General features: G+C 40.6%; 1 protein-coding gene across 1 annotated transcript in view; it reads left to right on the top strand.

Moving 5' to 3' along the window:
- Positions 1-12,054, top strand: part of TMEM132E (transmembrane protein 132E) — a 741,227-nt gene that overhangs the window by 530,880 nt on the left and 198,293 nt on the right. Inside the window, exon 2 of the mRNA XM_073615123.1 lies at positions 9,367-10,258. Within this exon, the coding sequence (XP_073471224.1) occupies positions 9,367-10,258 (892 nt within the window). The remainder of the gene's footprint in view (positions 1-9,366; positions 10,259-12,054) is intronic.

Below are 12,054 nucleotides of genomic sequence, written 5' to 3'. Positions count from 1 at the left end.
GATCACATATGTCGTTGCATGACAATATAGCACCTTTTATAGCATATGTAAATATTTCCGGTAAAAACAATGTTAGTATAAATTGAGACAAGTTTTTTAAAGCTAAAGTGGGGAACAGTGATACAAACCAACATCTGCAGTGCAGAACAGAATTATTTATCTACATTTATACATATTATTGAATTATTAAAGAGTAACACAGTTCCATGTAATATAGTATGAGGCCATGTACTGCTTTTTAGAGGAATGTCCCAAATCTTAATGAGAACCAGTCAACTAGTCACGGATAGGCTTATGCAGAAACAGAATACATAACTGTGCAGACTTACTTACGGTCACGTACTATATATGATTTTTTTACTTACCTCTTGGATATCGGTGGGTGTTAACTGCTTTACATCACAGATGCTCTCCAAGCTTCTGCATGAAAAAGCTACATATATATATATATATATAGATCTATATATATATATATAGATCTATATATATATAGATCTATATATATATAGATCTATATATATATATATATATATATATATATATATATATATATATATATATATAGATCTATATATATATATATAGATATCTATATAAATAAAGCTTTATATATATATAGCTTTTTCATGCAGAAGCTTGGAGAGCATCTGTGATGTAAAGCAGTTAACACCCACCGATATACAAGAAGTTAAATAAGAAATCAGATCTAAATCTTTTATAGGTAAACCCCACAAATAATTTAATATTTTAATAATTTAAGACTTAGGCTGGGTTCACACTGCACGTCCAAGCGGCTCACAGCAGGGGTTTGGTGCGTCCCTGTTCACCGTTTCAGGTTCGATTTCAGCCCAAATTTTGGGCTGCGTTCGAACCTGAATAGGACCAAAAGACGCACAGGATTCCTGTACAAATTCGCACCAGAGCCACTCCGGAGATGTGTGAACCGGCTCAATAGAGAGCTGCTCACAATCTCTGACATGCAAATTGGATGCAGGGAAACTCGCATCCAATTTGCACTAGTGTGAACCCAGCCTAAATGTTCATATTGTATAAACCCAGCTGTAACTGATTATTTTCTAAGTGGCCAATATTTACATGTGAACTGTATTCTTTGTTAATACTTTTGCCTGTACTGATACATAAAATTGAAGGGCTGAAACTACCTTTCCTGGAGAATATACTGCTGTAGGCTTCTCCCAATGTTGGCCCCATTGACCAAAATCATAGGGCTCTATTTTTAATCGCTGATCCTCCCCTTTATTAGGCATCACAGGTTTTGCAAGCAGCATTGGAGGGAGCCTGTAGCAGCATTTACTCCTGGAAGGGAAACTTAAGCCTCGTACACACGAACAGATTGTTGGCAGACAAAGCCTCAGACTTTATTCCGAAGGGCGTGTGCCGTGAACTTGTCTTGTATACTAACAGCACACAATTGTTGACCAACAAACACGAACGTAGTGACATACTATGTGGAATTTCAGCTCTTGAGCGCCACCCTTTGGGCACCTTCTGCTAATGTTGTGTTTGGTGAGCATTGATTCCAAGCATGCGTGTTTGTACTTTGGACTTTTGTGTGACGGACTTGTGTACACATGATACGAAGATCTGACAAGACTGTTGTCCGACGAAAATTTACTAGCCTGCTATCCAACATTTGTTGGCCGAAAGTTGGAAAGAATTTGTCTGAAGGAGCATACTAATGGTTGGATTTTAAGGCAAACAGTCAGTCATCACACAATTCCCTCCCGAAAATCCGATCGTTTGTATGAGGCTTAATTCAGGTCTTCTATTACTCTTTCTTCATCAAACACTATTGGCAGGCATTTGTGTAAAAGCCTCATAATTTAGGGGAACAAAAGCAATGAAATGAAGAACACTTCAGTAACATTTAAGTATGACTGTAAATGGATGAATCCTGAACATGCAGAATAAAGGAGTACACCTAGATAGCAGAAATCCTTAGTAACCTGTCAGATATCATCCACTGTAAGCTGACAGGAGATTAAACCTGCTTAGTTACTCTTTGCACCTAATATTGCATTATATTACATTAGTTCCAATAAAAACATTACAACAAATGCTAAACACATGCTTTTCTCCCAGTTAATGCATGATTCCAGTAGTTGGCTTCATATCATATTAACAGTGTTAATTTTGGCAGAAATTTTCGATTTAGTTTTAGTCTTAGTCTTAGGACTAAAATGGCATTTTAGTTTTAGTCCATTTAAGTCTTCTGCAATTGTTTTAGTTTCAGTCCTATTTAGTCGACTAAATCTCCAGTACAGTTTAGTCGACTAAAACTCATTCTATCTAAAATCTAATGAGTGTAATTAAATTGTAATGCATTACTTAACATTCCTCTACAATTTCCAAACTCATTACAGGCATACCCTACTTGAAAGTACACAATGGGGTTTAGTTACTAAAGCTGGAAAGTGCAAAATCATTGCTCACGTCTGCATAGAAACCAATGGGCTTCTAACCCCAGCTTGTTCAATTAAGCTTTGGTAATAAACCCTGGAAGCTCATTGGTTTCTAGGCAGAAGTGAGCCTGATTTTGCACATTCCAGCTTTAGTAAATAAACTACATTGTGTACTGGGGTATGCCTGTATATACTGCTGGAGTGAAAAATCTAAAATGTTATTATTTATGCTATTGAGGTATGAATATGCACTACATACCAGTGTTAATTTTAGTTTTAGTCTTAGTCTTTTGACTAAAATGGCATTTTAGTTGTAGTTGTATTCTAGTCATCTCAATTGTTTTAGTTTTAGTCGACTAAAATAGTATTCATTTAGTCAACTAAAATGTTTTATTCGTATTAGTCGACTAAATTAACTTTGCATATTAAGTGGAGCAGCTTTATGTTGAAATGACTGATAAACTTATAAAAAAACATGAATAGAAATGTTGCTTATTACTGTACTTTTCCACTGTGCATATTAAGGTCCAGGTATGTCAAAAATCTCATTCTGCTTTATCTGTCATAGCAGGTTATCAGCTGTTCTTATATATATTTCATTTTTGTATTCAGATCTCATGCTTCAAAGACTTGTGATTTCCTAATCTTTGATCTGCTTCCTCCCCCTTGGCTTGTATTCTGTCATTTGTTGCCATTTTGACCTCTCACAGTCCAGTATTGTCTATGATGCTCCCAGTAAAATCTTGTTGCTGTATAAGATGTAGGGTATTGAGTATACTACTGTACTCCTGCCGCGGTTTTTTTCAGGTTATCTTGTGATTGCAAGGTGTTTTGCCTGCTCTAAAACGGGACATCATAGTGGATATAATGGCATGTCAGAGTATAGCCACCACAGCTGTAAACAACCCGCTGCACCTGTTTACAATCCAGCATGCCTCTGGCACCCCTGAAGCTCCTTCACCCTGTCATTGCATGGTCATTAGGGAGCAATCTCTCCGCTTTTTACAGGTCATTACTGCCATGCCAACATTCTTCTGCAGTATCATACTATTGTAGTGGTGTCAATATTTCAAACTACTGCTAGAGGTAAACACATTACTAGTAGAGAGGTATGCCTAATATTGTCCTCCAGAGACCATTGCCCCGGGTTATGAACACTATAAAGAAATCACTGATCTATCACTGCTTCATGTTGAGCAGAATTACTAATACTGCAAAAGTTTACCTGCTTACAACTCTGCAAAAGTAAACTAACTGTCATGCTAATATAGATTAATTTGTTAGATTGAGAGTTTCCTTAACACATTCAAATATTAAAAATATTTTGGGATTGATTTTCCAAAACTGGAGAGTGCAAAATCTGATACAGCCGGCATGGTAAGCTTTGACAAAAAAAACTGGAAGCTGATTGGTTTCTATGCAGAGCTGCACCAGACTTTGCACTCCCCATCTTTAGTAAACCAAGCCCACTGTGTTCTTAACTGGCAGCTAAAATGTTACTCTCATGTTTTGCAATTGCATTTGCATGCAGTGGGGTTGATTTACTAAAGGGAAAAAGACTGTGCACCTTGCAAAGTGCAGTTGCTCTTCCATCATCCAATCGTGTGTAAGTAAAAATGCTGTTTTTTTTAATTTGTTTTTCTTGCACGTGATTGGGTACTCTTTGCAAAGTGAAGCTTTACTTCATTTACTAAACTCTGGAGCTGCACTTTACAAAGTACACAGTCTTTTTCCCTTTAGTAAATCAACCCCTTTATGTCAATATATGCAAACCACTAATGCAGTGAGTATGCATAGCTGTGATGCAGGTCATACACACAGCAGGTTTCAGGCAACTTCAAATTTTTTTAAACAGCTTTCAGGGCTGTTGCACACAGGCAATGAAAATTGACAATAGGATTGTGTTTGTATCTCTTTCTGGCTGCTTATCAACGCCACTCAAAATTGCTAAAAGCGGGATTGAATGGAGGTGTACACATCGCAGTGTAAGCATTGCCTTGTGTTGCAGCACCGAAAAAATGATGATATCTGCAGAGTTTGACAGTTGTTGACACTTTGGGATTGATTTACTAAAGGCAAATAGACTGTGCACTTTGCAAAGTGCAGTTGCTCCAGAGCTTAGTAAATGAGGTAAAGCTTCACTTTGCAAAGAATACCCAATCATGTCCAAGGTAAATTAAAAAAAACTGCATTTTTGCATGCACATGATTGGATGATGGAAGTCAGTATCACTTATCAAGCTCTGGAGCAACTGCACGTTGCAAAGTGCACAGTCTGCCTTTAGTAAATAAATCCCTTTGCAACCACCTCTATTTACTTAAATTGAAACATGCTACACATGCATCATAAACACACTTTAAATGCGCCTGAGTTTACTGTGCATTTAAAACACAATTGCAAATGATCAAAAGTGGCCATTGCCCATTTTTTCCCTTCTAAGATTAAAAGAAAATATCTCTTGGGGCATTTGAGAAGTGTCACCTAACACATATTCAACATGTCCAAAACACTCAATAACACTATAGGTGCATTAATGCATATTAAAGTCTGTTTTAAAACTCAAAGCCCGTGTGTGAAAGTGTCCTTAGATAAAAAGAAACCAAATGGATCTATGACACCTATCCACCTATACTTTATCTGCCATCAAAAAAGTGAATACTAGAACATTATGCCATTGTCTTGCAGGGGTTTGTTTTTTTTTTTTTTTTTGGGGGGGTGGAGGTTTCAGCTGTTTGCTACCGCTTTAAGTATAGTTTGAAAATTAGACTAATTTTCTTTAAATTGTGTTTTGTCAGTTTATTTTAATTTTGTTAGGGAATTCCATATTGGTATGAGTCATATTGATGTGATACATGTAATTGTTGCATTATGATATAAATTAGTGTGGACCGGTGAAGATAGAGAAGGAGAAATGGGGTGGGGGGAACTATTGCAGACTTGTTTTTAAATGGTGCAGGTACCAGGGCTGTCATCATAATCCTAGAGTCACTACCTAGTACATAAATCATTAGTAAGACCTAATCTGAAATATGTAGTTCAGTTTTGGGTACCAATTCACAAAAGGGATATCGGGGGAACTGGAGAAAGTGCAGAGAAGGGCAACGAAACTGATAAGAGGCATGGAGGAGCTCAGCTGTGAGGAAAGATTAGAGGAACCAAATGTATTCTCTCTTGGGAAGAGGCTATTAAACACTTACTGACTGCTCTGTAGAAGTTTTACTGCTACAGGGCGGCAGCTGTGTGCAGGATCACGTATATACAGTATATGTAATCCTGCACTTCTGCCTGCAGGGGGAATGCACGTGCTGCCTCTGGTCCGCTTCTGCTGTGATTATTCACAGCAGAAGCCAATCTGTGGGTGCCAGGCATTTCAAGTCAGGAGCTACTAGCCAGGCCTCAAGGTTTACTCGCCACAGGTTGCCCCACCCAACCTCAACCCTGCCCCACCCCTAATTCCACCCCTAAACACGTCATAAATTATATTGTGAAATAACACTTAAATGTTTTATGCAGAATTAAATTACAAAAATAAATATTAACAACAACATTATCAGTGCCCCTCAGCACAGCCTCACCATTTTCCATCAATGCAGCCTCCTCAGTTCCCATCAATGCAGCGTGACCTTTTCTCATCATTGCAGCGTGACCTTTTCCCATCATTGCAGCGTGACCTGTGCCCACCATTGCAGCCTCACTGTGCCCATCATTGCAGCCTCACTGTGCCCACCATTGCAGACACACTGTGCCCATCTTTGCAGCCCCACTGTGCCCACCATTGTAGCCCCACTGTGCCCATCATTGCAGCCTCACTGTGCCCACAATTACAGCCTCACTGTCCCAGCCATTGCAGCCTCACTGTGCCCACCATTGCAGCCTCACTGTCCCCACCATTGCAGCCTCACTGTGCCCACCATTGCAGCCTCACTATACCCATCATTGCAGCCCCACTGTGCCCACCCTTACAGCCTCACTGTTCCCACCATTACAGCCTCACTGTACCCACCATTGCCACCTCACTGTGCCCACCATTGCAGCCTCACTGTCCCCACCATTGCAGCCTCACTGTGCCCACCATTGCAGCCTCACTGTGCCCATCATTGCAGCCTCACTCACTGTGCCCACCCTTACAGCCTCACTGTGCCCACCATTGCAGCCTCACTGTCCCCACCATTGCAGCATCCCTGTGCCCACCATTGCAGCCTCACTGTGCCCATCATTGCAGCCTCACTGTGCCCACCATTGCAGCCTCACCTGGGCAGAGGAAAAGAGAGAACGGCCAGATCATGAATGGAAAAAGAGGAAAGCCGCAAGATCACAGAGCAGGATAGAATGCCAGAACAGCTTACATTACAATTGCCTCCACTCTTCTCCCCATCACACACAGCCCCACCTCCTCCTGACCCCATGCCTGTGATAGGCAGAACGCACCCTAGCATTGGACCCACATTCTGTCTATCACAGGTGTGGGATCAGGAGGAGGCGGGGCTGTGTGTGACTCTGAGCAGAGTGGAGGCAATTCTAATGTAAGCTGCTACAGCGGGCTATCCGTGCTCTGTGATTCAGTGGCTTTCCTCTTCCTCCATGCTCTATTCCTCCGGGGTGATCGCTGGGAGAACAGCTCTTGATCAACCCGCCCGCCGGCGGTGCTGCCCCCTGCTCCAAGACAGCCCAGCTCCTCGCCAGCCCCCATTTTCCACTAGAAAAGGCATGGAAAATTTGAGGGCTGCAGTACTGTATTGCAAAAAGTGGCCTGATCATGAAGGGGGGTAAATCTTCAATAGGTCAAGTGGTTAAGGGGGGATATCATCAACATGTATAAATACATAAGTGATCCATATAGTGAACTCTGTGTTGAGTTATTCACTTTAAGGTCATGACAGAGAACAATGGGGCACTCTTTACGTGTGGAGGAAAAAAAAAATTAACCTCCAAATACGGAAAGGCTTCTTCACAGTAAGAGCTGTGAAAATGTGGAATAGACTCCCTCAACAGCTGAACAGCTGGTTTTGGCCAGCTCAGTAGAATGTTTTTAAAGAGGCCTGGATTCTTTCCTAATTGCAATAGTCTAACTGAATACTAATATTAATAGGTAAAATTGATCCAGGGAATAACTGATTGCCTTATGAGGGATCAGGAAGGATTTTTTTTATTTGTTTTTTGTTTTCCTCTGCATCAACTATGGATATAGGGGTTGATTTACAAAAACTAGAGAGTGAAAAATCTGGTGCAGCTCTGCATAGAAACCAACTAGTTTCCAGTTTTTTTTTGTCAAAGCTTAATTGAACAAGCTGAAGTTGGAGGCTGATTATCTACCATGCACAGTAGTAAATCTACCCCTGTGTATATGGTGGTTTTCTATTTGTGTTTGTGTACTTTTTTATGTTAGAACTGGATGAGCTTTTGTCTTTTTTTAAACCAGACTAACTATGTAACTATGTGTAGCATCACCAACCTAGAACAAATATGAGGGATGAGTGCAGACTTCACTAGCTGCAAGCACATTCCAGATCAATGGCTCACTAGGTTGCGCAGCCAGGATCAGGATGACAAACCCAGTCAGCACATTATAAAAACAAGTCAGCAGAGGCAGCTGCCATACTCCTATCCTTATAGTACGGCAGCTGCAATTAGACAAGAGCATAAGAGGACCAAAGTAAAGTAGCCAAAATTTCAAACATTATCCATCATCTGCATTGATTATGATTTTGCAGATCCCCAGATAAAAGCAGTTCATTATCTTTATGGAGACGTATCTCTTTGGCAGCGTTAGGTCAAATGATGTGTGTTGTTTAAACATGCAGTGTAACAGCAGCCATACAGTTATTTATGTCCTTACAGACAAATATTTGATTAGCATGTTTGTTTCATAAACGGGTTAAGAAATCAACTCTGTCCTCCATGTGTCTGGCAAACACCCATCTCCCTGATGAGCTCTGGTCAAGTTCTGGATGCATAGTGAGTCTGCATTCAGCAAAGAGCCTGGGTGTGAATACTAAGCAGGAAAATACTCTTCCCTAACCCCCATTAGAAGCAGTGACACATGCTCCCCCTCTACAACTCTGCACGATTCACAGATCTTTCCATGCTAGAATTCAGAACCTGACTGTTAAAGAAACCATCAGAGCACTGAGTACCAAGTGATCTCTCCTCTGAACATTTTTAGAGGTTTGCAGAGATGCTTTAGTGATTTTCTCAGCTTGTCTTATTTTTTTCCCTGTTCCTTCATCTCTGCAATTCGATGCAATCATGCCAAATAGCTGTGGCAAAGTAGCTGATATATATGTTATGTATATATACATATATATATTTTTTATAAATATATATATATATTTATATATATTATGTATATATACATAACAGTGCCATCATTTAGATGCTTTACCAATTTTTCCTTTTTTGCCTGAATATGTTGTTTTCTGTGATACTTTATTTGAAATCACCATTAATTATAATAATGTTTTTTTTTTTTTAGTGGTTATGTTAGAAAGAAAATCTTAAGTCCTACAGTACTTTTACCGTATCTGTTCTATCTCTAAGGGTGAAGATTGTAATAAATAACATACATTTCCTGGAGCAAAGGTCTATGCTGTGATTACAGCAAATATTATGAGGATTAAACATTTATATTAACAGCATTTAATTAAAAAGTTTTCTAACAAAAGCCAGTGTATGACTTGTTTTTCAGTAAAATGAGAGAGTAGTAGATAGATAGATAGATAGATAGATAGATAGATAGATAGATAGATAGATAGATAGATAGAACATTATGTTAAAGGAGAAACTTCTCAACTGACTTTTTAAGAATTAAACTAATTTTTTTTTCTACCCATGCAACACATTTTTTTAAGTAGAGGATACAGACCCATGCCATGCTAAGTATTAATTTGATAGGTCTTGCCTAGCTTCTTACCTGTTTCCTGACCTTCACATTTTTCTTTTTCAGCATCCTGCAAAGTGCTCCCCACAATCCATCCAACAGCCCTTCCACCATCTCCATCTGCTTTACTGCCAGTGAGTTACCGCCTCTCCAATACCCGCTTAGCCTTCTTTTTAAGAGAAGATGGTCCTCTACCAACATGGAATTCAAGTATGCCCCTCCTACAACGGTCGGAGCCTTTTGTGGTGTTTCAGACAAAGGATTTACCAATTCTGAATGTCACATTGGGACCTTTTGCTTCTGGACAAGTTTTGCCAAAGGAACTTCTTCAGCCTTCTAGCATCTTGGAGGTTCCAGACAGATTAACTGTAAACTGGAAAATGAGAGCTTATATAATTCGTACAAGGGTGCCTACCACCCAACCAGTAGTACAGGTGCTCTTTTATGTAGCTGGCCGGGATTGGGATGATTTTGGTGTCACAGAACGTCTTCCCTGTGTTCGGTTACATGTTTTCCGGGAAATGCGGGAACTCAAGAGTTCTTGCCGGTTACGGGGAAGTCTTGCTACTTGTCTTGCCCAGGCTGAACTCCCACAAAGCTGGTTTGGGTTACCAGCTGCACCCCTGGGAAGACGGAAAGCCTCACCTGATGCAGCAGACCTTAATGGAGAGAGTCAGCAAATAGAATTATTCTATACTTTACATGCACCAGACTCAAATGGAAATTGCCAAAATGAAATAGGGTCACGGAGAGGAGGGGAAGCTCCAACTCAGCATCCCCTTCTCCGCATTGGTAGTGTAAGTCTGTATCAACCAATTCAGGTGCAGCAAATACAGGAACAGCATTTGGATACAAATATCTTCATAAGGCTACCAGACCGACCTCTAAGACCAGGAGAGATCCTTAGCATCTTGCTTTACTTGCAACCAAACTCCACAGTGGAGCACTTCACTCTCAGGTAATACTGCAGTCTAAATCAATTCAGTATGTATTGTTTCAAAGAAACAATGTTATTTATGTTCATAGTGTGTGATGTTCTAATGTAAATGGTGTGTTTTACATAGAAAATGTAGAGTAAAAAATGTATAGAGTAAAAATATAGAGTAACCCAGCCCTCAAATTGGGAGCGGGGAGGAGCACCACCAGCAGGCGGGATTGAATAGGAGCTCTTCTCCCAGTGATCGCCCAGAGGAAGAGAGAAGAAAGAGCCATCTGGATCATCAGAGTGCAGAACATTAATGTAACAGCTTTCATTTCAATTGCCGTGTGTTCCCCGCACTCGCTGTCACATACAGCCCTACCTCCTGGACACCCGTCCAATCCTGGGGCGTGTGACATATATCAAAGTCCCTAGGCCATGAGGGGGGCTGTATGTGATGGCAAGTGTGGGGAATACACAGCAATTGAAATGAAAGCTGTTACAGTGATGTTCCTCTGCGCTCTGATGATCCGGCTGGCAATCCTCTTCCTCTTTTCTCTTCCCCTGCACAGGTAGGCTGCATTGTTGGACACAGGTAGGCTACATTGATGGACACAGGTAAACTGCATTGATGGACACAGGTAGGCTGCATTAATGGACACAGGTAGGCTGCATTGATGGACATAGGTAGGATGCATTGATGGACACAGGTAGGATGCATTGATGGACACAAGTAGGATGCATTGATGGACATAGGTAGGCTGCATTGTTGGGCACAGGTGAAGCAGAATTGATGGGCACAGGTAGACTGCATTGTTGGGCACAAGTGATGTAGCATTGATGGACACAGGTAGGCTGCATTGTTGGGCACAAGTGAAGCGGCATTGTTGGACACAGGTAGGCCGCATTGTTGGGCACAGATGAAGCGGCATTGATGGATACAGGTAGGCTGCATTGTTGGGCACAGGTGAGGCTGCACTGATGGGCACTGATAAAGTTGTTGTTAATATTTATTTTTATAACTTAATTCTGCATAAAACATTTAAGTGTCATTTCATGAGATAATTTATGAAGGTGTGTTTAGGGGCAGAATTAGGGGTGGGGCCATGTAGGGGTTGGGTGGGGCAACTCGTGGTGAGTAACCCTTGAGGCCTGGCTAGTAGCTCAGGACTTGAAATTTTGAGTCCTGAGTAACCCATGCAATCTGCTTTTGGTGCTTACTGTACTAACACGAAAAACAGAATGCCATAGGAGTATCGATGGCATTGGCATACAGCAGTCCTTCAAGCTAGCCTCATAACATATAAGAACAGGTCACTTCATATTATCAAATGATGCACTGTGTACTCAGGGCAGTTAGGAATATTGTACACATACTGCCAGTAGAACAAATGCACGTTAAAAAGCACATCGCATACTAGCATTTTAAGCCTGGTTATACACTCTATATATGCAGCAAAATACACTTATAAAACAATTCACTGTAATAAATTACATGCATCCAATGCATGGCCTCATTTGTCAGTGTGTCTTACATCAGTGGTTTTCAACCTCAGTCCTCAGGTACCCCCAACAGGCCATGTTTTGGGAATGTCTCTTAGATAAAATAACTGTCCAAAATACTGAGCCATTGACTCTGATTAAAAGTACCTGTGCAAGATAAAGGAAAACCTGCAACCATGGCCTGTTGGGGGTACTTGAAGACTGAGTTTGAAAACCACTGTCTTACATTACAACTGCCTTGTTTTCCCCAGATTCTTCAGTTCTGAAAGTTTGAATATGTCTTCTAATGCTGCGTACACACGAGCTAACTTTTCGACTTGACTGGTCGGACG

Source organism: Aquarana catesbeiana, linkage group LG02 (genome assembly GCF_042186555.1).
Source record: "Aquarana catesbeiana isolate 2022-GZ linkage group LG02, ASM4218655v1, whole genome shotgun sequence".
Taxonomy (NCBI): domain Eukaryota; kingdom Metazoa; phylum Chordata; class Amphibia; order Anura; family Ranidae; genus Aquarana; species Aquarana catesbeiana.
The sequence above is the reverse complement of the archived record's forward strand: the minus strand, read 5'-3'. Positions and strand labels throughout refer to the sequence as shown.